This window comes from Stegodyphus dumicola, chromosome 3, assembly GCF_044657685.1.
Source record: "Stegodyphus dumicola isolate Sdum_Otavi_A_Nest chromosome 3, ASM4465768v1".
Classification (NCBI taxonomy): Eukaryota; Metazoa; Arthropoda; class Arachnida; order Araneae; family Eresidae; genus Stegodyphus; species Stegodyphus dumicola.
The window spans coordinates 136250889-136277935 of NC_140770.1; the positions used below are offsets into that span (position 1 = coordinate 136250889).

Genomic DNA, 27047 nt, shown 5'->3' on the forward strand with positions numbered 1-27047 from the left:
CTGAACAACAGAAAAGAAGAAGAAAAGATGCCTCAGATGACGAATGGTATTTTGAGTTACAAACACTCTAGTTGGCATAATATGATTTAAATGTATTTTCGGGTAATCTGTGTCACATCATTAACACTCAGAGACTTCTGGTAACATTATTTTATTATTTTCCACTGCTTATCTCTCCTTAACAAAAACTAGCAACAAGTGACTTATGGGATCATGAATTCTTCCTGAAGAAAATTATGGCTGGATTAGGTTGCAGGCACAAACTTTGAGTACTTTGACACTTAGGACTTTTTAGGGCTCTCGAGTTTCAGACTTCAATTTTTCGTAGAACCACTTTTGTGGTTTATCACTTTTCAAATAAAGAGATGCCACGACGTTGATTAACAGAAGAGGAAAAGATTTATTCTCGTAACAAACGACTGAAAACGTTATGCGACAATGACAAATGAAATCGGAATAACGAAGAATATTGGTTTAAAAACTAAACGAGCTAGAAGATAAGTAGTTCGAAAGTCGATTTTCAGAAGAAAAACCTTACATTGAGGAAATAAAAGAGCCCTTTTGGGCGACGTTAAAATGTCAGATTTTAAGCCTCAGTTTATTTTATTTATTTATTTATTTAATTTATGATATTGTGGCTAGGCAAAACCATGCATTAGAAAGTTAACAATGAAAAACAGGTATTAGAGGATCATAAAAATTCATTCAGTGTGAAAGATCTACAACAATTTAAGTAACAGCAATAAAAGCGATTTTAGAAGAAATGTCTGCAGAAAAAGAGAAAAAAATGACCCTGATTTGCGAAATTTGTACAAAATGGGCTAAAATGCAAAATTTTCAATTAAAGATTTCACGCTAATGAAGCAATAGCAACCTACAGCATACAGATTTTTTTTTAAGGAGAATGCCATGTCTCAATTTAGAAACATCTTAAAATAGACAATTACAAAGCATATTGCTGAAATTTTGAGTGAACAGAGGACCCAGTGAGTCTCAAGCAGAATCGAGTGACGCTTAATTAAAGATAAAGAAAAGATAAAAAAAAATCCCCTAAAGAAAGTTGCCTGATGTTTTTATGAAAGAGAATTTCGCATCCAAACAATAAAATTTTTCTTCATATTTTTCATTTATGCCGTCTAATCTAAACTTCATACAGATGTAATAAAATTGTATTGTCTTTTTATCTATTTTATCTTGTTTTTTATTGCCTTTAGCTGTTTCGTTTTACATTATTTCTATTGGTTTGGACTTGTGCATAAGGTACTGTATTTAAATAATCAGTCATCTGTGGTCCATAAACAAATTAATCCTTTTTATATTAATACCTATGGAAATTGTTTTTGGTTTACGGACATCTCACTTGACGAACGGCTTTCAAGGGAATAAATTAAATTCGTGTACCGAGGTTTTACTGTATTTGGAAAATGGCTGAATATTCATTATTGATTTCTAATTGAAGTCTTTATTTGCAGGCATTCCTCATCGCCTTTACTTCTGAGTTCCTGCCTAAAATGTTATACGAATACGAGTATAGATGGGATCTAAAAGGTTATGTTAATTTTACTTTGGCATGGGCACCAAATGGCACACTTACGCAAGCCTGTAGGTAAGTGTATTTTCGGTAATTATGCAACTATAATTACACCTTTAGTATTGCTCATTACTGAAAAGGAAATTAAATATTTTAAGCGGTAGTGGATTATAAAAACTTATGATAAGTTTGATGTATAATTTACAGAAGTATTTCGTACTTGTATTCTGTTCTAGAATTAAACATCTGAGGCAGAGCTGATTAAACCACTCTAGGGTCTTCTTACAACGCTTTTTCAAGTTCTTCCAATGCCCACATTCGTTGTCTTTACATGGAAAAACTGGGCTTCTTAGGAAATAAAAGACGATTTGCGGGTGCCATGAAATCTGAGATCCAGGTCCTGTAGCAGTAATTCTCAGCCACTTGCCGTGGCACTTTTATGTGCCGCCAAATTTTAGAAATGATTATAGTAAAAATTATAATGGGCTTAATCCTAGTGTAGGGTGGGTACACATGAGAATTGGTGAAATTCGGTTTTTAAGACTAATAAGCGCCCACTTGTGGTATCCAAGGCTTCTGTATTTGAATTAACTTTGAACAAAGAGGAAGAACTAATTTCGCTTTCTAATAATCGAGATTTAATTTTAAAATATTCGGAATAATCAATTAATTCATTTTGGATTAACATTACATGCGATTATCACACGATGGCCCAAAACGCTTTAAAAATATTATTTACAGTTTTCGTTATCTTATTTGTGTGAATTCGGATTTTCAGTATTAACCAACATAAAAACGAAGAACAAGATAGAGACTGTTAAATGCAGAAGACGATATGAGAGTAGCATTGTCATTTTTACGACCAAATATAAATAAAATTATCAAAAACATCAAGCTCATTCTCATTAAAAATATTCTTATTATTAACTTGTAATTAATCCCTTAATAAACTTACTGCTGTTTTTTTAGTACATAATATTGAATTTTACATTCAAAATTATTATCAGAAACTTTTTTACACAGTGTATTATAGGTAAGTAAACCATTTTTTAACTTACCTTTTTTTGTGTGTGTGCCGCCAAATTCTGAAATCGTTAAAAGTGTGCCGCGACAAAAAAAGGTTGAGAAGTAAAAATATAGGTAAAAATCAGGCCTCGAACTTGCGTTAGGATGGAAGAATAATTTTTAATTTCAATTATTACATAAAGAATGAGATATTGGCTGCATAATTTATAGAATAATATTGTGTTGTGAATGACCTTTCGTTTTTAAGAAGAGGAATATAAATTAGCTTTTATTGCTGTAATTTTTCCTGCATTTTGAAAACGTGATTAAAATTTGGATTTGCTTTCTACAGAACAGCAAGCAGTCGATGATTTTCAAAGTTATAAGATTCTACCAACAAAAAAGTTTCTGTTAATGGACACATTATTTCGAAACGGATAAAAAGTGGTGAAGCAACGTGAAGAGTTATGAGAAGAGGATATGTATTGGAAAAGGAGCCTGGTTTGAGTGCTGTAGAATAACATTCGTAAGAGTACTCCTATTCATTTACAACTGGTCGAGAGAATTATCACCTGTTATTAAACGGAGAAACGGACAACTGGATATGGCCGACAAAACAGTAATAGTCCGTAATAATTAGCCATGGGAGTTTTATACTTATAGCGTTCTAAATAATGCTTCCTATATGATTGGAGGTTCTAACTACTATATAGTAGAAATCGAAGAAAGCCTTTTTCAAAGCGGGAAGACGAAGCAGATGGAATACTGATTGTTTAATAAATTGTTAAGTAAACAGGCATAATTTCATTCATAATTCTGCCAGAATGATTGGCGCAATTTTGGCTGGATCTTCGCCATTTCCATGGTTCAATGGTAGCCAGCTTTCACGGTCAACGAGATAATGTTGTTGCATTTTTTTTTTTCTTCTATTACTTCACGTCCCTACGTGCAGACTTGGAGTGATTAACGACGACACTTGATGAAGTATCGAAACACGCTTTATTTAGCCAATATTAATCAGGACAGCTTCAAAGTTACATTTTACAGTCGCCGAAGATCTACTATACACTCCCGGAACAATCAGCGACACAGCCTTCAGGTTATCATGCTATAACGGTGGAGACAGGTTCACTGCAAAGCACCAGAGTACAGCTCCCGACTCTGTTCTGTCGTTCTCGGAACTCCACGTACTCTCGAGACTCTCCACGCTACAACTTGCGATGCACTCGACGACACACAGAGCACAGCTCCCGACTCTTCGGTTCAGTCATTCTCGGAGCTCAACACACTCTCTCGACGATGCACTAACCGCGATACACTAAAAGACTCTTTCGATGCACTCGACGACCCACTTGCCACTCAATGCCCGGCTGTCAACTCGATCGACTCCACACGGACTAACTCGAGACTAACTATCTCGTACTGACTCTCCGCGTACCAGCAGTGTTTATATACTTTTTGGCTTTTGTTCGAGAACATTCTGGGCTAAACCGGTAAGAATTCGTTCCAGAAGGTTCTCCATCCGTCCATGTCATATCGCCAATTTTTGTAGCAAAATGCGGTAACCCTGCCTTCTTCTGTCATTTATGGCAACCCTAAACCTGCTTTGCGGGGAAGCTATCTTATCGTACCTGTACATTTCGTAACAGTATGTAACTGTCCTATACTGTTGCAAGGTACGAGTTCGTGTATGTCTTTTTAAATAACCTTTTCAAATGAGCACGAGGAACGATAATTTATTATGCATAATAATGACTGACAGCAAAATAAATAGCTGTAAAAGGCTCGAGGGGAAAGCGGATAATAAGCAAATCCTTCTTAGATCTTCTTAACTTCGGCTATCACTCACAGAACAAACTTTAAAACTCATCACTTAATTCTCTTTGAAAATGAAAAATCTCAGAACTGATTAACAGTTGTCACATCCTTGATGCTTTGAAGGTTTTTCCTGGCATTCAGCAGAAAATCTTGACTGGGCCTGACATTATGTTAATGTCCGAAGATGAGATTTCTCAATACGAGGTAGAATTGAAGAGGTGATACAAGAAGATAGCCGCATCCTAGGTCTCGCAGCCGTATTTTATGGCTCCGAGGCTGTGCAAAAGAGCCATATTTATTTGGCTTTGAGGCTTCTGAAAACTTCGGAAAAATCGGTCTTAAACCTTCGAAAATCGTTCTTCCGAAACTTCCAGAAAGTTGCCAAATAGTCTAGTACTCTAAAATTGTCGAGGATTATCATGAGCATTTTATCTTGTATTCTAATTAAGCTATTTTAGCAATTTACACGTAATTTGATTCAAAATTGGAACATCTGCAATGATAAAGAAGAAATAAATACATATTTGCAAAACATACAGCTCAAAATTCAATTACTCGCAAATAAATATAAGCAAACTATTACCCTCAGTGTAAGAATTAAAAAAACACTTCATAATATTAAAACAATACACAAAAGCAACAATGTAATGAAATATGTATAAATATTTTCAGAGATGAACAACATTTTGCTCTGGAAACCAATCGATTTAAAGACTGTAACTGTCACTCTGTTTTATCAAATAAAATTTTAGCCTTATTTGAAATAAAAATAATTTAGTTTCCTGTCGTTTCCTTTTTTTTTTTTTTTTTTTTTTTTTTTTTTCCAGATATTCAGACTTTCGAGACCAAGATGGCAACCATACGACGTTTTACTGGAGGCTGCTAGCATTAAGATTTGGCTTTGTTATATTATTTGAGGTAAATTATTCTTTTCTTCTTAAAATTAATAATTTTGAAAATAAGTTACCTAATCTTTTTTGGCAAATAGCCAACTACATCGACAATTATATAAAATGTCATTGCTATTTATGCTGGGCTCGTAACAAACTTTAAAAAAAAAAAAAAAAAAAAAAAAAAAAAAAACTTTATACATACACCGTGTCTGCAAAAGTCCTTACCCGGTCCTTAATTTCGTAACTGTTGGTCGTAGGCATGTACTTCGCACTATAAAAATATTTCAAATAACGCAGCTATTCCTGTTTTGTCATTTTTTAGATTTAAAGAAATCAATTTTTTTACGAAGTTAAGCTTTTTATACGGTTTACCAGCCCCTGTATTTATTATAAAAAAATTTACCCTCATTACAAGCCCACCAGTAGCCGAGTGGTTAAGAACACTGAATACTGATAGTTCGACCCTGCTTTGGGTCCGAACCCAGGAGAACGGGCTAACTGCGTGGATGCTTTTCGCGATTTTCGCCATATGTAACGGGAATATCAACCATTTTCCTTCAGAAAGTCTTCCACGAAAGCATCCTTCCTCTTAGATAGATAGTTCTCATGGCTTTGCCATAGTGAAGTAACCTAACTAACTTAACACTCATTAAAAAATGAAAGGCAAAAAGTTCCCTACGGCATAAATTAGGAAAGATGTTTAATTTCAAAATTCAGGAAATTTGACGTCATTACCAACTTACCTTGGGGAAGGGGTTTGGTTAATAAATAAATCAAAGTAATTCGACTTTAATTTTACGACATTCAGTGATAGTCTTTTGTGATTTACTAATGTCTTTAATTTATAGTTTTGTTGTAGTATTTCTTAAGCCGAAAGAGTTTTCACACAAGTAACTTTACAAACGCTAAAAATATGTTATTAATATTCTTAAATATTAATATTAGTATTTAGACTTATAATTTAATAATAAGGCAAAAAATCATTAAGTTCGAAATATTTTAATTTCTAAATGTGTATAAACAGTGTTAAGACTTGGTTTTTGCGAGTACCAAAGCCTGCTAGTGTTGTCTAGAAAACAAATTCTGTAGGATTCTGTGAAATTATATTTATTAATACTTTTCGCGACAATCTGCATAGAAGGGCACGTCATTAAATCAGACAGTCGAAACCTTTCTCTAAACTAATATTTTGCATTTGGTTACGTACAAATTAAACATTTCGCTCTTAAATTTGCTACCGCCCCTGAATTTGAGCTCCCACTTTAGAATGAAATATCTCAGTCAGTTTTTATCTTACGGAAGTCAAACAGTTTGGAAAAGTTTAAAAATTTGTTTTTTTGGAAGTTTTGAAAATTATTTTTATAACTAGTATACAAGTTTCCTAAATACACGAAGCGTGGGAGTGAACAAAAATTTTGATTTCGTAATTTTTAAAAAGTCGATGTTTTTAAATTTAAAAATTACCAGAACATGAATATTTGCGTCATTCGAAACATTTTCGTAATTTGGATGTACCAATTCGTATAGCTGACTGTTTTAAAAGTAGAGGCCCGGTAAGGACTTTGTGGATACGGTGCAAATTATTTGGTTATATACTCTAAGGTTCTTAATTTTCATTGCAGCATGTTGTGTTTACTGTTTGTCGTCTGATCGACATGTTGGTACCCGATATTCCACTCGCCCTAGAGCTGAAGATCAAACGAGAGCGGTACCTCGCGAAGCAAGCCCTGGCAGATTCTGATACTATTATGAAGGTAATGTAGATATGCTTTTATCATGCTAGTAGAACTGGCTCTAGACCTTTTTGCTGTCTGGGCGCAGACATTCTGCGCTGCTACTGAATTCTATCGCCCGTTGCCTTCCTAAAAAATCGTAAAAATGTTGCCAGTTCTAAATTCTAACGCACTGGTTCACTAGGGCTAAGGCCACAGCTCGTGCTGCCACAATGGACGGCTGAATAAAGGCAGCATTTTTTTTTTTTTTTTAATTTAGGAAAATTCCGAACAGAAAAAATTAGGAATGGCAGAAATTTCAGAATTTAGGGAAGGCAATGAGCTTCAGAATTTAGGATCAGCAAAGGATTTTAGGATCAGCGATCCTGGGTTGCATCGGCACTGAATAAAATTTGCGCACGTATAAGATCTGCAAATTTAGATTTGTCTTTCAGCTTAATACAATGCATCAGATCTGTAGCATACAAACATTATACAAGAAGGTTTCAAAAAGACTGCGTTTAATTATATTCAGCATATTTAACTGCATCGTATGTCGAAAACCATATTGATATATTCTGATTCTTAAATAAACATTTTAAATATTCTTAAATAAACATGTGAGCAAACAACGTAATCATTGTCCTTTAAATTTCGGAGAAATTGTAAACAAATATGTGTTAACAGATATCTGTTGATGTAATAATATATATATGTGGAATGAGGTTAAGGGGTAAAATAGAGGAAGGCTTTGGCATTTTAAAGGTATTTAATAATGAAAGAATAAACATGATTATGATATGTACAGAGTGAAAGGAAATAAAATAGAAAGTTCGATTCATCATGAAACGGAATTACATCATCAAGCAACACTGTCGAGCGGCATAGTCCAGCTGCATCTATCGCCACGTCGTAACCTCATCTGAATGGAATTCTGTCCATTTCCTCACGCAGCTTGAAGAAGTATCTCGCCGCTGTAGCTGTTGCCAGATTTAGGAAAAGGCGGAGTATATATATATATATATATGTATGTATGTATGATTATAATGAGGATGTATATGAAAAAGAAATTATTTTGGAGGAGGATGAAAAGGAGAAAGTGTTTTATAGTGAAATTCTGATTGAGATGAAAAATCTACGGATAAGGTCTACTCCTGGGTTAGATGGGATCGGGGCTACATTGTTGAAGATATTGTTTGAGGATTGTCCTTCCTTTTTCACAGTGTTATACAATAGATGCTTGAAGTTGGGGATATTTCCAGATGTATGGAATTTAATCTTGATTCTAAAGGATAAGGGTGGATTTCGTCCAATTTGCCTACTGAAAACATTTGCAAAGGTTTATGATAAACTTTTAGTTAATAGACTGCAATTTAGTTTAAATAAGAATAATATTATTTCTGCAAGGCAATTTGGTGTTAGAAAGGGAAGGTCAACCGAACTGGCTCTTTATAGAGTCATATCTGGCATTAGAGAGAAAAGAAAGACTAAGCATGTGGCTCTGGTTTCATTTGACGCCAGGGATGCCTTTGATAATGTAAGGTGGCTCTTCCTGATGCGACACTTGAAGAATATTGGAATTACTAAGAATATGTATGAAATTATAAAAAATTACTTTAAAAGTCGAAAAATGGTTTTTAAGGGCCCATCTGATAATCTGAATCTTGTTTTTGACATTTACAATGGATGCCTTCAAGGCTCTTCCAGCGCTCCTCTGTTCTGGGGCTTCATTGTTAATGACTTACTGCAGAAAGTCAATATTTCGAACTGTGGGATTGTCTGTTATGCCGACGATATATTGGTTATGGTGGAGGAAGACTCCCTTGAAAAAATGGAGAAAGTATTTTAAAAAGTAGAAAATGATTTGAAAGAATGGAGTGACAGAGAGAAAATATATTTTAATAATGAAAAAACTTGTGAACTTATTTTCTTCGGGGTGAGAGAAAGACTATAGCAAATTGAGTTTTGCAGAACATTTTAAGCATATACATAGAATCACAGATAACATTTTAAAAGGTTATAAGTATAATTTTAGTACTGGTACTTTGAACAGAAAGAGTTTCACCCTGAGAGAGAGATTTAGAAATGTGATCATCCCTAAAATATTTTATGGAGTCGGAGCTTGGGGCTGCCGGGCAGAGGAGGTACTTAAAATTAAAATGAAATTGGACACCCTGCAGAGAGGCTGGATGCTTGCCATTACAGGAGCGTTCAGAACCGTTTCAACTGATGTTGCCTGCGTCCTTGCAGGTGTTCCGCCCCTCTCGATTCTATACAAGTTTTACTACAAAAAGTTTCTATTAGCTAATAAAATTATTATAGATACTGAAATTGGACAAAAAGTACTCACAAGTAAGTCTATTCAACAAGAGAATGAGGATATTATTCACGGAATGACGCGATTTGGATTATTTTATGATCTTGAGTTTCCTTCTGGTGGCGAAATAGCCGTTAGGTAATGTGAGAATAAAACTTAAACCAATTCGGCTTATCAAGCAGAACTATACGCATTGACAGAGGCTTTGAATTGGATTAATAAAAAATTAACAATTGGATGTTTTACAAATATTTATACTGATGCCCTATCTGCGCTTCAGGCACTCGCCAACCAGATCATAAAAATCAACTAATTAATGAAATAAAAGACTTGTTTAAAAAGGCTGAAAGAAAACATATTGTTAAATTGCACTCGGTAAAAGCACACAGTAGAATTGTCGGAAATGAAAGAGCGGACACCCTTGCTAAAATGGCGGCACTTGGGGATGGGACCGATAATTTTGATATCCAAGATTCAAGAAAAAAGGCTATTGCTGAAATGGAAAACTGGATTTATACAGAATGGAATTTTCGCTGGGAATCGTCTAATAAGAAAAAAGAGTTAATGAAAAATATAACGTTAAACGAGAAGATGAATATTATAAGTAATGTTGATATAAATCAGGTACTGATTCATCATGGGCGTTTCCCGGCTTATTTTAATCGGTTCCATCTACAGAATGACAAATGCTTAATTTGTGATAAGTTTGGGGACGCCAGACACTTCCTCGATGAATGTACGCTTACCTGGAGTGCAAGAGAGAATAGAAAGAATTTTAAGGAAGATTTTAAAAGGAACTATTCAAATTTGAAAGATTTTGCAAAGACAATAATGAAGATTATAAATACGAACAAAGCCAGAGTTGGAGTTCGGCACTGAGACTCAGATTTTGGACATTTTTTTTTTCCCACTTACATTTGTTTTTTCCTAGAAAGTCCCTTTTTCATCATACGGCCGGCTTGTGCCGGCTAGGAAGATCGGGTCTGTGCCCTTATAATAATAATAACTTTTCAATTTATTAGTCCAAAGGGGAAATTTGCCTTGAAGGACTATTATTTTCATTTTGGCATTTTGCGTCGATTCACGATAAGCGTTGTTTCACTCAAATTGTTGCCACCACATATTATTTATTATATTTAAAGAAAATAAATAATGAATAATCAGTCTAAATGTATGTATGTTTCTCGCATTGTGATAAAACAACGGTACCTGGATCCATCCAATTTTGAATGACGTTATCGTACTGCGAATATGGGCATCTGAAAGCCCAAATTTGAAATTTGGAATTCGTTTCATTATTTATTTCATATTTTGTAAAACTTTAACGAATTTTTGATGAACGAACTCAACGATTTAAAAGCGAGCAATGGCAACACTCTACGGGAAAAAAGAAGATTTTTATCTCCAGCGCGCGGAACTGTGTATCGGAAATTCTACAGATAGGCTCATTTTAAAATTATTTTGCGACATTACTGTTGAACTGAATTTTATGATTTAAGTGCAAAGAACATGATATTTCATAAACAAAGGTAACACACAAAACGTTAAAAAAACGCACCTTTGGACGTAACTTAAAACCTGAAACTTTTCAGATTTTTTTTAATTTTTAATTTTATATATTTAATTTGTATATTTTTTAATTCTGGCTATAAACGTCAGTGTTATCAATTGTCAGTGACTTGAAATCATGCGTATAAATGCTATAAGCACAAAACAGGAGGAAACAAACTCGCTTTCCCTAGTCGTTGCAGAAAAGCTTTAACCATTAGGGCCGGGCTAGACATTTTGGGCCGATTGCAGTATCTGCGGCTCCTAAATTCTGCTGTCCGGTGAATCCAGAAATTCGAAAAATTTTGCTGTTCCTAGTTTGTGCTCTCAAAGTCTTCCTTGAATTCTAAACATGTTGCCACTCTTAAATTTCGCTGTTTGTTACTTCTCTAAAAAGTTTTGCCATCCGATGTGGACACGCTAGCCCTGTTATCACTATTATCAGCATCGCTTGAATTTAAGCAGTAATAATAATAATAATTATCTGAAACTTTCAGATTTTATATTACACCCAAAGGGGTGTTTTAAGGTTTTATGTGTTCTTACCTTAATTTATTAAATACCATGTTCTTCGCACTTAAAACAAATAAAATCCTATTCAGCATATCTTTAGAATTTCCGATACACAGTCTCGCGCGCTGGAGATTTTTTTTTTTTTTTTTTTTTTTTTTTTTTACAGTGCTGCCATTGCTCGCTTTAAAATCTTTAGTTTTTTATTCAATTCGTTGAAGTGTTACAAAATATGAAATCGATAATCGCAAGTTCAGATTCAAATTAGGGCTTCCACATGCCCATATTCGGGTGGAAACGTACGTTATTCAAAATCGGATGGCTCTAGGTACCGTTGTATTACCACAGTCCGAAAAGCATACATACATTTATGTAGATTCTTTATTATTTAATTTCTTCAAATATAATACAGGGGGATAATATTTGGTGGCAACAATTTGAAAAGCGAATCGGACATTTATAGTGAACCAACGCAAAATGCCAAAACGAAAATAATAGTCCTTCAGGGCAAATTCCCCCTTTGAACTAATAATACAGGGCCGTCCCTAGGCCATTCGCTGCTCGCGTACTTTCCTAAGATTGCCGCCCCAAATTTAAAAAAAAATAATAATAATTGCTCAATGATTAATGAAATTTTTACTTCATACTTAGTAAATACTTATATATGACAAATTGTATGAAAAGTACTTACATATGACAAGTACTTAGTTTAAAATTAATTACTAAATATAGTTTTTAGTAATGAGTTTAAAATATTTAGGCGTGTTATCGCGAGAGTCCGGCCGCCCCTGATTTTCGCCGCTCACGTACGCTGGATCCCCTCTAGGAACGATCCTGATATAATATATTTCATAATCATTTCGCCGCGTTTAAATTTGGCCGCTCATGTGCTGTGCACCATCTGGCTCACGTTGGGATGGGCCCTGATAAGAGGTAAAGGTGAAAAGTAAGAGTTCCAATATCCCATTTTAGAAATGTTAAATTGGATATTTTTGCCTAACTACTAAAATAATCAAATTTTTACAATTCTTTAAAATCATAAATTGTATAACTTTTTTCAACAGTTTGAATTCTTGTAACTTATTGAATTTGCATACTGGCAAGGTTTGCATATTACTAAAACTTTTTTTTTTTTTAATCTTCGTTAATGGGATCAAGATCTTCCTAATTGAAGTTTTCACTTTCGAGGGCATACGTAAATATTCAAATGACAAATAACCTAAATGTAATAGTCAAAAAATAATTCGATTTCTTGAACTGGAACCATGATGAAACATTCCGGAGCTGTTTAGTTTCGCAGTTGTTTTTTAAAGCATAATATTAAGTCAAATTAATAGCGGAAATTCTCAAAATTTTACTCGTAAATATTTATAATCACAAATCATTTGAATATATTACCGATAAAAAAACTGAAAAGTTTCAGATTTTAAATTACGTCCAAAGGGGCGTTTTTTTAACGATTTGTGTGTTACCTTTTTTTTTATTAAATATCATGCTCTTTGCACTTAAATCATAAAATTCAGTTCAACAGAAATGTCGCAAAATAATTTTAAAATGAGCATATCTTTAGAATTTCCGATACACGGTTCTGCGCGCTGGAGATAAAAAGGTTTCCCCCCCCCCGGTGGAGTGTTGCCATTGCTCGCTTTGAAATCGTTGAGTTTGTCAATCAAAAATTCGTTAAAGTTTTACAAAATATGAAATCGATAATAAAACAAATTCAAATTTTGAAATTTGGGCTTCCAGATGCCCTTATTCGCAATAAGATTGCGTCATTCAAAATACTTTAGGTCTTCTTCTTCAATGACCAGACAGCCCATGATGGGCCCTTGCCTTCCTCAGAATCGAATTCTAAGCTTTTCTATCCTTGGCCATGGACATCCAATTAGTTATGTATTTTAAAAATTCTTAAGTCTGTTTTTAAACAGTCGAGCCACTTAAGTTTAGGTCTTCCTCTTTTTCGGGTGCCGAATGGTCTAGTCGAGCAGATCTTTTTATTTACAGGGTTTTCATTCATTCTGCGCATGTGTCCTGGCCATTTAATTCTCTGAATCCTTATATATTTTACTATATCTGGTTTTTTAAAAGATTTATAGAGTTCAGAGTTAGTTCTTCTTCTCCAGATATTGTTAGATTTTACGCCACCAAAAATACTTCTAAAATTTTTTCTTTCGTAGACAGAATTTTTTCTGTCATTGCCCATGTCTCAGAAGGATATGTAAGAATGAGTCTGAATAAGCTTTTGTAAATTAGAATCTCCGTTTTTCTGCTAGTTAAATTGGATGGCTCTAGGTACCATTGTTTTATCTCAGTGCGAGACACGTACATACATTTATGCAGATTCTTCATTATTTAATTTCTTCAATTATAATAGTAGTATTTGGTGATAGTATTTGACAATAGTATTTGGTGGCAACGCTTTGAAAAGGGATACAACCTTTTAACGTTTTCAACGCAAAATCGCAAAACCAAAACAATAGTCCTTCAGGGACAAAGCCTCTTTGGACTAATAAATTATTTCCTTTCAGTAAAATTTCTGACTGCCATTCTTTCACCGGGATAAGAAATACATGCATGTTAGCAATAAATTATAGTGCTTTCTATTAACAAGTTAACTGTGGCGCCCTCGTTTAAGAGTGCGCGCCGTTTTGTGTTGCCAGAATCGAGCCATGACGAGTATATTCGCCAATCACAGAGTAAGTTGCGCTGGTAAGATATTGGATGAAAAAGATGGGTTTATTTTATAAAATTGAAAATTTTATTACTAATATTTACTTATTTGATTAACATGAGCATATATTACATACATATTAAACTAAAAACGCAATAAATTAAATTAAATATTATGCATATAAAAGTAAGAATTTAAATGCCTGTTGTGGAGTGATATTCAGTGAAACAGGGAATTTGCAAATCGAACACCAGTAACGCGATTCCTTCCTGATCTTACTTTTGTAGCAATGCGAAATCCTTCGCACAGGGGTGTTTTTTTTCCAATTGGATACGTCGCAAAAATGTCTTCAATAAATTTGAGCAAAAAGTGATACGCGTTAATGTTCCATTATGTTTTATTTATATCTAATATGAATGCATTCAAACACATAATATCTAAGAAGTGGAGAAATATTTTTTGTAGTACTTTTTGAGTCGTTTTCTTGCTGTGGAGTACGCTATGGCAATTCATTGCTCATATCCACTCCACCCATTTTTTTTAATTATAATCAATCACTAGCTCCAGTTTCTTTGTTATTATTTTTCCTTTCTCTGTTTCTATTACGTTGTCATTATGTACAGTACCTCTATAAATCCTCCATCCTAAATAAACCTCCCTCTTATCTTTCCATTTCATTATACGCATGACGAGTATACTCGTCAATACAAAACATCGTGCCGCTTCTCCATGACGAGTATACTCGTCAATCACAGTTAACTGGTTAATATTTATGAGTAGTAAGATGGTGTACTAGTATAAGTGATAAAATTAGGTCATGAAACTGTCATGAGCATTGGAAAAGACTATGAAATTATGTGAAACAGACAAACTATAGTGATACAATATAAATAATATGTAAATAAAAATACAAACTTTAATTTGCATTACCCCTTAACTCATTTTTATTCGGCGTCTTCCCTCTTCCCAGTCTAAAACTAGTAACTGCTTATAATAAATAGTTATAAAGTTTACCATTTCAAAATAAATCTATATGATGCTTGCATAACATTTATGACGCTGACTCTTACATACCGCTTCAGATTATAATAATCTCGAGCGAGGGAAACTGGCTAGTATATACGTTATACATGGTGAAACCACAAAAACACCCATTCAGCCAGACAGTTCGCCTGAAATCGAACCAGGTCGAAACTAACAGTGTTAGCGACTTTATTGTTCGGCCTCTGGTGAGCCGGTGAGGAATAACGAAAGAAGTTCTAGTAAAGATCAAAATTATAATAGCTGTTAAAATCGCAATAACAACCTTGTATTTAGCGTACATATATTAAAACATATCGAGTGTATAATATCGAGTGTTTTAATATATGTACGCTAAATACAAGATTGTTATTGCGATTTTAATTGTCACATTGGCGTGTTTCTCTTCTATTCTATAATAGCTGGTTATTAAACATAAGGACCTTACAAGATATATTTCAAAAGTCCAAAACTGCTGACATAATTCTTCCAGAACAGGCATGCTCACTGTGCCATTTTATCAATGATGCAACAAAAACGTCGATCCACAGTAAAAGCACTGCTTTGCTAATAAAGAAAAGAATTGTTTTACTGAACATGAATTACAAGTACTCCGATCTTCTCTTCAAAATTATTACACGTGCATATTACCCTGTAAGGATTATGTTAATTTTATTAACATGTTAATTTTGAGTTAAAGTTCCTTTCCTGTCGATTCTTAACTTCAACTTACTACTTCGATTAATAATTTGGTTTTAAAAATCGGGATATTATACAGTATTAACGTTATTATTAATTTAATGCTGTTAATAATCTGTATTGATTTCTCAGAATTTATAGATTTCTTTAATATTAGGAGTAGCTTATCGACAGTAATTTTGATTTTATTAAAAAACTCTGAAACTTTCAATTCCTGTCGATATGCCTTCCAATGCCTCAGTAATAAGACTGCTAAATATTAATAGTTTGATCTGAATTCGAAGCTAGGCAAAAGGGCTGGCTGCACTGTTGATTTTTCATGGTTTTACATATGTGGCCCTTGATGTATTTGATTATGGCAAAACACTCGAAAGCTACCTGCCCAAAGGCAGGGATACCTTCGTGGAGGACTTTTTAAGGGAAACTGGCTCGTATACAAATTACACATGGGGAAAACCACGACACCGCCCATGCATCCAGGCCGCTTGCGGTACTGGAACCTCGAACCGAACTACGAACGTTCAGCGACGTTACCACTCGACCGCTGGTGGGGTCTTTTCTCTATGAGTAACGTGAATATGAACCAGTTTCCTTAAGAAGTGCTTTAGGAGCAAACCTCCCCTTAGGTAGATAGCTGTTGTGTGCTTTGTCGCATTCGAATAATCTTCTCTTCAGAGTTCTAATGTGTCAATCGTAAGACGCCGCAAGGTTTGATTCGGTTTGTTTATTTAATTGCGGCAAAGCCTCGAGAGCTATCTGCCTAAGAGGAGGGATGCATTCGTGAAGGACTTTCTAAGGGAAACACGTTACACGAGGCCAAAACCACGAAAACGCCTATGCAGCCGGCTCGTTCGCGCTATTCGAACCTAGAACCGAATTACCAGTGTTCAGCGGCGACTTTACGCTCGGCCGCTGGTGGTCCTCAAAACGCAGCAAGGAAAACGAGATATTCTCAATACTTTTAGCGTTTCTTTAGAAACTTATAAATGATATTCTTTCCTTAGTATGGAAGATTTATCAACTATTTTTATCTTTCTCTCCTCAGAAGCAATTATTTCATAGTCACTACTGTCATGATCAGATTTCTATGTCATTATTTGCGCCGTATCCACAAAAGTCCGTATCCAGCCTTTATTTTCGCAAATGCTGTTCGTAGGCATATACTTCCAGGTCAAAAAAAAATGTTTTAAATAATGCGAATTTTCATCTTTAGGTACTCTTAATTAAAAAAAAAAAAAAAAATAACAGTTTTTAATAATTAGGAAATTTCACTTTTATGCTTTTTCCCGGATACATACTTATATTCAGAAAAAAAAATTAAAATATTTCTATTTAATTGCTTTTTATGTGATTATTAGACTGTGATTCTATAGTAATGAAACTGCATGAAAATATTAAATGACATGTGAATAACGAATTTAACGTGTGAATAGATAAATAACTTTCGTATAAATTCTTTCGGCTTATCAAATGTAACAAAAATATAACTTTATGAGACTAGCAAATCACAAAAGAATACTATTAAATGGCATTTAAAAGAAAAAAAAATCAACCTCAAATTATTCAAATTTATTTATTAACTAAACCCTCAAGACAAGTGGAAAATGACGTCAGAAACCGCAAATTTTAAAGCTGTGTATCTGGATCAGCCGTATGGGATTCAACTATTTTGTGCTGTAATTTTTTATAATTTAGTTTCCTAGGTACAAATATAGGGACCGAAAGAACGTTAAAGAAAGAAAAAAAAAAAAAAAAAAAAGAGCTGCATTTTGTAGTTTTTGCAAAATTTATTTTATTTTTGTTTTACTATTATTATTATTATTACTACAGATGGCAAAATAGGAATATTCGCATCATTTAAAATATTTTTGTAACATTTAAAACACTTGTAAATGCAATAAAAATCTTAAAAACAACCTTATATTTAGCGTAGGTATAATATACAAGGTTGTTTTTACGATTTTTATTGCCACATTAGCGTGTTTCTCTTCTAGTCTACTTGTAAATGCGTCTACGATTAACGGTTGCGAAAATAAAGGCTGGGTGAGGACTTTTGCGTACTGAGGAAATTTATTTGAAGCATTTAAATGTGCCTGGGCAGGGCTTTGTCGTGTTTCGTCTTTCGAAAAACAGTTCCTAGAAAATTGCTAGTCTACGAAATCAACCAACCTGGACCGACTGGATCAGCAAGGTAGAAATAACATTTGTCAATTGACAAAACTTTCGACTCAGCATTGTTCACTTCCAAGAAACCGTTTCTTAAGTAAATTAATTTCAGTTAAGGCCCTCATATCTGTTTGATCTTTACTGTCTGCATCTGATAGGGTTGAGGAAAACGATAGTTGTAGGATTTCAAAACAGGCTTTTTTGACTGCAACCGGTTCAGCTCCCAAGATGAAAAAAATGCCGGAAGGGTATTGCAAAAACAAGGTCGACTAAACAAAGTGTTTCCCCTTCCCTCTCAACAACGAAAGAAGCATTCCCGTGTCGGTTTCGCAGTCAACAATAACAGGAATCCTATCTGTGTTTTCTAAAATACACATTGACACTTCCTTGGACATTTGCAATTACGCTTTCAACGGACTTCAAGAATGGAAACCTTAAAACAACGTGTGGGAGATGTGATGCCTTGTTCTGGCCAAAAATGAGAACCAAGTGTCAGATATGTAATCCATTTTCTGTGCCTAAAATAAGAACTTGGTATCGGACACGGGATTGTTTTTACGTTATTATCTGCTACAGCTGCAACATAAGAGCTTGTCGTTTATTATTGGCATAGTTGCAATAGATTCATGAAACCGAATATAGACTAGTCTCAGCAGAATTATCAATGAAAGCTGCGCAATCAAACTGTAACAGATTAGGACAGATACCTACTGGAGATACACCAGAAAGATTGCAGGGACGAAATTGGCGACATTTTCCAAAACATATTAATCCAACCGCTTCAAAACAAAAATGAACGAAGACTTGTAAAGTTTGTGCGAAGCATAAGAAGCGCAGTGAAACAACGTGGGAATGCAAAATGTGTTGCATTACATGTTCCTGATTGTTTGGAGAAATATCACACACTGGAGTGTTTCTAATTTCCTGTCATTAATTTGTGTAATACACTTAATATAAAATTTTGACTAGTACCTTATTTACTAATGGGTTAGAAATTATTCTTATTCGCCCAATAAATTTTACGGAGCAAATATTTAAACAATTGAAAATTTTTAATTTTCCTGTTATGTAACCACATTGCATGAAATAAAAACATTAATGTATGATTTAATAAAAGTGAAATGAAACAATAAAAATATAATTATCAAATTCTGTGGTTTTAATAAATAGCAAATGCAATGCTACTAATGTCTACCGGTTTGTTTTCTAGGAACCGTTTTTAAAATTTAACGTTGAATGTAAATAATTTTATGTTAATTAACCAGGTATTATGATTTGAATGTTTACTTAAAATTTTTCTTTCCGTTGTCTGCACAAGAATGCAAATTAGTGTTGGGTGTGTTAGCTTAACTTACTTTCTTTAAGAAATATTCTTCACTTATGTTAATAAATCTTTATTCTCGCATTACTTGCATATCACTGAGACGATATAACTGAAAAAAAAAGAAAAGAAATTACTATGCGCACTTCAAAAACACATTACCGTTCAAATCGGCTTCCATCAAAAAACTCTCTCGTTGCCACTCGGGGAAAATATATTTTAAATAATATTAATGCATTGCGTTTACAGGTATATAAGCCGAGGCTTTGAATATTTTAGATTTAAAACTTCTGGCAGCCTCGCATTGTAGTTACGTGCTATCGCGAGCGTTGCGGTTCGCATCCCAGCGAACAGGCCGACTGTGTGGGCATTTTCGTGGTTTTCCTCAGGTGTAACGACGTATATTTTAGCCAGTGTCTCTTAGAAAGTGTTTCCGTGAAGGCATTGCTTCCTTTAGGGAGATAGCCTTCGAGTGCTTTTAGTTAAATAAACTAAACTAAATCAATCTTCATTATTATATTTAATAACAGAGGCAACAACTGTAATTTAGTCATATATAGCACTGATATATTACAAATTTAATTTTCTTCATTTCCTATAATTTAACTAGCCTGATTCATTATGTTTACTATAATCTTTCTTTGGTAATTTATATTTGGTTTTCTTTATTTGGTTATTTATATTTGGTTTACATGTATATTTTTCTGTACTTGCGCTAATATTTGCTTATGAATTAAGGCGGGATTGAAAACATTTCAGTTTTATCAATAATAATAATAATAGCAAAATAAACATTATTTAAAAAGAATAGGTAAGAAATTAAATAAAAAAAGTAATTGTATTACAAAATCCAATTTGCATCATTGTAAAAATAATCTAAGGAACGAGAATATTTTTCATTATTACGTATTTCATTTTTCATTATTGCTATTTTGTAATTCAGAATGGATAAATTTAAAAGGAAAAGAAAATTTGCGGGTATGATAATAAACTTTCATCTCAGCTACATTGCACAGTTAAAGAGAAATTTTCATAAATGACATTTTTGCGTACCATGCATTTCAAATGGCATCAGCGTATACGAATTACAAAGATAACAAATTACATAGGAAGTTTTGAAGTGCTCTTTTATGTATTATTAAACAGCTTAATAATATAATGAGCAGAATTAGCAATTATGTTTGTATTTTATGCATATGTAAAAGATTGATTATATAGTTAGTTAATTTAACAGTTTCACTGCATGGATTTTTTTTTGGGGGGAGGAATTAAAATTAATTATTTTTCATTTTATTGCAATAAATAAATTGAAATTTTATTGCAATATATGTATTTTCAGTCTGAGCAGAATTAGCAAGTTTCTTCTCTGATGGAGAAATTTTTTTTCTTAACTTATTGTGTATTAATATAATTATGTTTATATTTTATTCATATATAACATGATTATATAGCTAGTGAATTTAACAGTTTCATTGCATGAACTTTTGGGGGGAGAATTAATTATTTTTCATTTTATTGCAAAAGATAAAGAAAGAAAGTTCTACTTTATTTATTAAAAAAATTTCAGCTTATACCAGTAATAAAAATAGCAAAATAACAATTATTTATAAAGAATTGGAAACAAACTTAAATAAAGAATAATCATATTACAAAATCGAATCTGAAAATTTCGTTATTCGTTTCGTGATTAATCGTTAAAACATGAAAGCTTTCGGAATTTAATGGTCTCGCAAAAGGGTTTGTTATGATTTATACGCTTTTCCGAGCTCGCAGTTTACAAGTTTGCTCTTGCACTCACTCCTGCTAATCTCCCCCCCCCGATCTGTCTTTTTAGCTTTATTATTAATTAATTTTAATTGTAAAATTTTTTTGAATGATTTTTATTGTTTTATAAACGGTTTTGGTGTTTTAGGTTTTTCTGTAGTTTACAATTTTTAATGAAAATGTTTTGAGTTTTTATGTATTTTTTTCCCTTGCCGCGAACTGAGAATTGAATTGATTGAATGAGAAATATATCTCTAACGAAATTCGGGGAAATAAGTTTAAATGAAACGCAGAAAAAAATTTGCATAATTTAAAAGACCGTGTAAGGAAGTCAATGTGGTGCCCACGTCAGGTTTTTTGGAATATGTTAAAAAAACTAATTGGAAAAAAAAATCTCAAATCGTGCTTTATTCTTTTTAACATGTTAGACAGTAAATTTAAAATACAGTAATTCAATAGATCAACTCTTATAATTCTTTCTAAACTGATGTTTTTCATTCATCATAGGTTGCTCAGAGAAGGGACGACGAAGACGATGAAGATGACGAAGGCGCAGTACAGAAGGACCAAAGTGACCAATCTAAACTAAGAACTTGATCAAAACCATAATTTCTCCAGCACCTAAATGTTGTCCCATCAATGAACAACCAAAGGAAATAGTGATATTTCCACGATGGTTGATCAATTCCTTTTTTGTGGGATGGACACCCTCAACCTTCTTGATGGCCTACTTCTTGCTACTGGGAAACCCGAATCTGTGTGGGAGTTTCTTGGTACACCAATTTCCCTGTGATATACCGTTCTCAACCTCTGTGTTCTTATATTTTATATGTTTCGTGACGCTATGTATTGCTGAGGACTTGTATGTTTCCTCCGAATTACCACCTAGATCTCCATGCTTCAGAGCAATACTGCTATCTTATTCTTTAAGAAACAGTGATTTACTTAACATTTTTATTATTTTCTAGATGTTTCGCCGCTTTTTGAAATGCTCTCCAGTATTTTCAATGTGCCTATGCAAAAAATTATTTATTCTCTTTGTCGCATTACTTACTATTGTACTTATTTTTATTCTCAACGCTCTAGTCAAAGTCGATATATATTGAAAGTTTTCGGATTTCCTTAAAGAAACATTTAAGCTGTTGCTTCACTTTCTCCTGCGTCTTAGAATTTATGGTAAAATGTATATGAAAAAAAATATTTGGCTTGATATTCAGTTTTGTATTATGCTCACTAGGTTATTTTAACAAACAGATGGATTACTTAAGTTATTTAAGTCAAAAAAGTGTATTAAGATTTCTTAACTTTTTCAAAATGTTATTCAGAGTACAATATTTGGTTTCAAAAAACGCCTCCATATAGTTGAACCATTAAATATTCTTAAAATTTTCTATAAATATAGAAAGTTTTTAATAATTGACATATTTTAGTGAAAATATATTGCTATCTTGCTCTTGTGTCTATTGGGATTATAAGATTAAGTTACATTTAAATAAAATTTCCAAATAAATGTGTTAATTCAGTAGTTAATAGAAGTTTCATTTAATTACAATTCTTCACTCAATTCATTCATTGTTCTGCTGGAAGTACGAGATAAAGTATTTGATGAAAGATTATATTTTTTATTAAGAATAGTTATTAGAACATTAAATATATAAGCGTGGGTTACTTAAAAATGTTTAACCTAGAATCTGGAACCATTTTGACAGACAATCACTGATTTTGGGTATTTTATCTAGTAAATTTATAGTAATTAAACTAACTGTCTTCAAAGTTCTAATTAAACATTCATTTTGGAGATATCTATTGTAAGACATCATTATTTATAAGTGATACGTATATGCTTTATTTTAATTTCACCCCCCCCCCCGTATTTTAAGTCATTCTAGGCAAAACGTTAAACCTAAACTATCACTTCTCTGAGGTTAATTCCTTTTTTTTATATTAATATCAAATTGCTTTTATTAAACTAGAAAATTTAAACATTGCTGCCTAAATCTTTCTTTCAGTTCTGCAGTGCAGAATGGATTTAACCACTGCCTATAAAACTTGTATTTTCTAACCCATGGAGTTTCGTGAAGCATTTACACGAGAATTTTGCGTTCATAAATGGCATAAGCCGGACTTCAGTGCTAGGCAGCCTGACCTTGTTACGTCATGGAAACTGGTATATGTATCAATATTTATCTAAATGTTTTAACTATTCAACTTTATGCCAAGATGGAATAAGAATCGACCAATAATAGTGAAGCAAAGCCGAACTGACATTCGACTTTCAATCAGCTATGCATTCATGCATGCGCAGGTTTAGCTTCTTGATTGGCTTCAGTTTAAATCCTATTTCCCAGGTGAGAACGGAGTTAATAACTGTTACAGCTTTATAACAATAATGACGACTACACCAATGTCGTGAACGCTTCTTCAGATACTATATACATAAAAAGTTTTGACTTTTTCCATTCAGAAGGGATAAAACAGAATTCTAAAAATCATTTAAATAATTTGTGTGTGTGTGTGTGTGTGCTCTGTTTTGTGATCTTAAATTTTCTCCGAAATACATGAGCTTTAGTATAGTTGCTGCAGAAAGACTGTGGTGCTTAACTTTTTTAAGCATTTGTATTTAACAGGAGAACTACTGGAAATTTTCCATAAACTCATTTTCCAATCATTTCTGATTTGAAGATTAATAATATAACTAAGAAAAAAAATGACGTATTTTTTTAGTTATAATATTGATTGTTCAAAGCCCTATGAAAACAGTCTAAAGCTGTGGGCACAGCATTCTTGGGAATCCCAAGACACTCACTTTCCTTGCTTTTATGAGAGGAACAAATTATAATGAGGAATTATGGAAAGACTAATCGGTATCTAAAATCTAGAACTTTGTAGGCCTGGGTAGTAATCAGGTCTGCCTCTGAAAGAGACTAAAGCTTGTTTATTTTTTATGGTTCGTTACGAAGGCATTATCTTTCCTAATTCATTAAACTTACTTTTCTTTAATTTTCTGACGTTATCTCTGATTTTGATTTAAATCTATACATAAATTATGAATTGTTAGTCTGTTCATGAAAATGAAGAATAGTGAACTATGATTTGCATTTGTGTGTTTATTTGTCCTGGACTTTTATGTGTTTATTAAACATTTGTGTGTTTTTTAGTTTAATATGAGACGAAATGTTAAGTGTTCTTTAATCCGTCAGGGAGCGAATTTTGTGTATTTCATGAAACAGATTACATCACTCATCAATATTTTAAAGGACTGTCATGTGCCAAAAGAATGTTTTAAGAAATTTGTAGTTTGGTCCTTTTGGTTGATGCTTAAACATATTAAAGCATATTTTGTACATAACATAACAAAAACATATTAAACTTATTTTGCATAAACTAGTATCAAATTAAATTGATAAGAAATCGATTTTAAAATGGATTGAAATCAATACAAAATATTAGTTTTGTATGTGCGATGCGTAAACTTAAATAAATAAATAATAAAAAGAAAAACGAAAACAAACGTAGAAATCGATTCCCCCCCTCGTTTCTTATTTTCCTTCTCTGTCTCTTCTCCCCCCCCTCCAACAATGAAATTCTGTATATACACCATGTAAATCTTTATAAAAAAGAAAAAAAATTAAAAGTCGCATTATTTTACAATAGCAGAATATTTACCTCGTTTTCCCCCTTTTTATACTGAAAACTATTTACTTTTTACATGCAATATGTAAACATTAAAAGATAAATATGAAAAAAAGAAAGGAAATAGAAATAGAAATTTTCTTTTAATTTTTTTTTTCATCAGAGAATGTTTATCCAGTCTTTCTTCCTTTTCACAATAAAAAAACATTTACTTTGTATGCATTATGAATTTTTAAAAAATAATTGGTAAAAAATTAGAAATCGAATTTTTATGTAATAAGAAAATATTTACTTGTATATGCATATGACATGAAAATTAGAAAAAAATGTAAACATTTCAGATTTTATATATACATATTATAAACTCTAACTATTTCAAACACAGTAAACATCAAATTTAGCTGAAATAAAACCAGTATGAAATCAAACAAGTATTAGCTCACTCTCTTTTTTAAATAAAAATATTGTATAGTTGCCAACGAATTAGAGCAAATTTTACAATTTAAATAATATTTTTAATGGAGGAAAACTTGCAAATGATTGCATTAAGCAGAACCGAACCAATAAATTTTAACTTTAAAATTTAAAGGAATTCACAAAATTGTACTCCTTAAATATTTGTTATGATTATTTTCATATTAATCTATCCTTTCTTTCAATTTAGAATTTGTTCTAACTTGTACTTGAAGTATTCATGTAATGAATATGGCTCTGCATAATTTTACTGCTTTAATAAAATTTTCGTTTGTGATATAGAGACGATAGAGAAAGGTTCTGTATAAAAGGAGCATTATGTATGACATTAAAAATGTCATTTATTACTTATGTTAATGATATCAATGCTATTAAAATTCATTCTCATCCTAGAATATCCAGACTGCTATTTAGTTTCCATGTGGTTTTAAATGGCTCGATTTGTTACACTAACAAGCAATGTATTATCTTAATTAGAATATTAAAAGAAAGATCTTTTACGATGCAGATTGGCAACAGTTTCCTTCTTCATCCTGGATGGACATGGTTTTCCTCATAAAAGAAAATAATATTATCCCTTCAGTTGTTAAAAATGATTAAAAAAAGCAAATGGTATATAATCTATTGATTAATTGTGTTACAAAGCAGAGAATAAGGATTTTAAAATTCAAATAAAATGTTTGGGAAAGTTTATAGAATGTATCAAAATCTGTACCTCGAGTTTCATGATTGAATAGTATAATTAATATTTGAGAACTTTACGTTTTATATGTATATTAAAACAGATATGTAATTCTTTAATAAATCACAATCAAAATCGTTCATAATTTTCTAGAATGAATGTGATACCGTCGTATTTTTTTTTTTTTTACTTTAAAATTAAATAACAGGTACTGATAAATTACTGTAATGAATTACTTACTGTTATTATTATTGTTGTTGTTGCTATTATTATTACTATTATTATTAGTGTACTTGATTTCCTATAACTTAAATATTAATTTTGTATGTAATCTTGTAATTAACGTTGTTTTGCTAACTTCAAAATACTGTATACAAGTTTAAATTCGGTCGCGGACACTTAGCCGACAACCACTTAGCCGACGGGACACTTAACCGACACCAGTTAGCCGACAAGACATTTAGCCGACAAGGACACTTAGCCGACATGGACACTTAGCCGACAGGACATTTAGCCGGCACGGACACTTAGCCGACAGGACATTTAGCCGACAGGACGTTTAACCGACACGGACACTTAACCGACAAGGACACTTAGCCGACAGGACATTTAGCCGACAGGGACTAAATGCCATTTATTATAGTGGTCAGGACATTTAGCTACGAGACACTTAACTGTCAAGACATTTAGTTAACACTAAGCCGGCAATGAAGTTTAGCTGACACTTACCCAACAATTATACAAACTTACTATGGATTACAAAATTTCTCGACTTCTCCATTGAGTTCAATATTTAAGTTATTTTTTTTTTATTATAAATAAAATTCAGTTTTCGATTCTTAAAGATCTCATATGTGCTTTAATTATTGTGTTAATTTAGCATTGTTTGATATGTATCGTGCTCTGTTTGGTGTATATTGGCCAAATTGAAAAAGCGCAGAAATATTTCGTCAGGGAATATGAATTAAATTTCGAAAGGAGAAAAAAAAAATTTTTTTTAGCTACAGTACGACGGTCACTTAATTACATTTTAATGTGGGATCTTCAAAAATTATTCGTAATCCTTCGTCATTTAATCAACTGGGTTCTTTTGAACACTTTCACATGATTAATAATTTCCCTTGTTTACTTGTTCCTTGATAATTATTCTAAATTATTCTTATTTTTGAATTATATTTTATATAGAAACATATGGTGGTGAGGGTTAGTTTAGGAAATATATTTTATTTTGCTATTAAAAACAATTAAAAAAAAAGTGAATTTGTAGGACAAGCAAAGGTATA

The 27047-nt window shown here is 32.6% G+C and overlaps 1 protein-coding gene across 3 annotated transcripts in view; it reads left to right on the forward strand.

The window, feature by feature from the left end:
• LOC118183632 (anoctamin-7-like) overlaps positions 1 to 25477 on the forward strand; it is a 383713-nt gene extending 358236 nt beyond the window's left edge. For all 3 annotated transcript variants that reach the window (XM_035353229.2, XM_035353228.2, XM_085813343.1), the window contains 4 exons: positions 1473 to 1606; positions 5182 to 5272; positions 6870 to 7001; positions 21483 to 25477. In XM_035353229.2, coding sequence (XP_035209120.1) covers positions 1473 to 1606; positions 5182 to 5272; positions 6870 to 7001; positions 21483 to 21572 — 447 coding nt within the window. In that variant the 3' untranslated portion in view covers positions 21573 to 25477. The remainder of the gene's footprint in view (positions 1 to 1472; positions 1607 to 5181; positions 5273 to 6869; positions 7002 to 21482) is intronic.
• The last annotated feature ends 1570 nt before the right edge of the window (positions 25478 to 27047 follow it).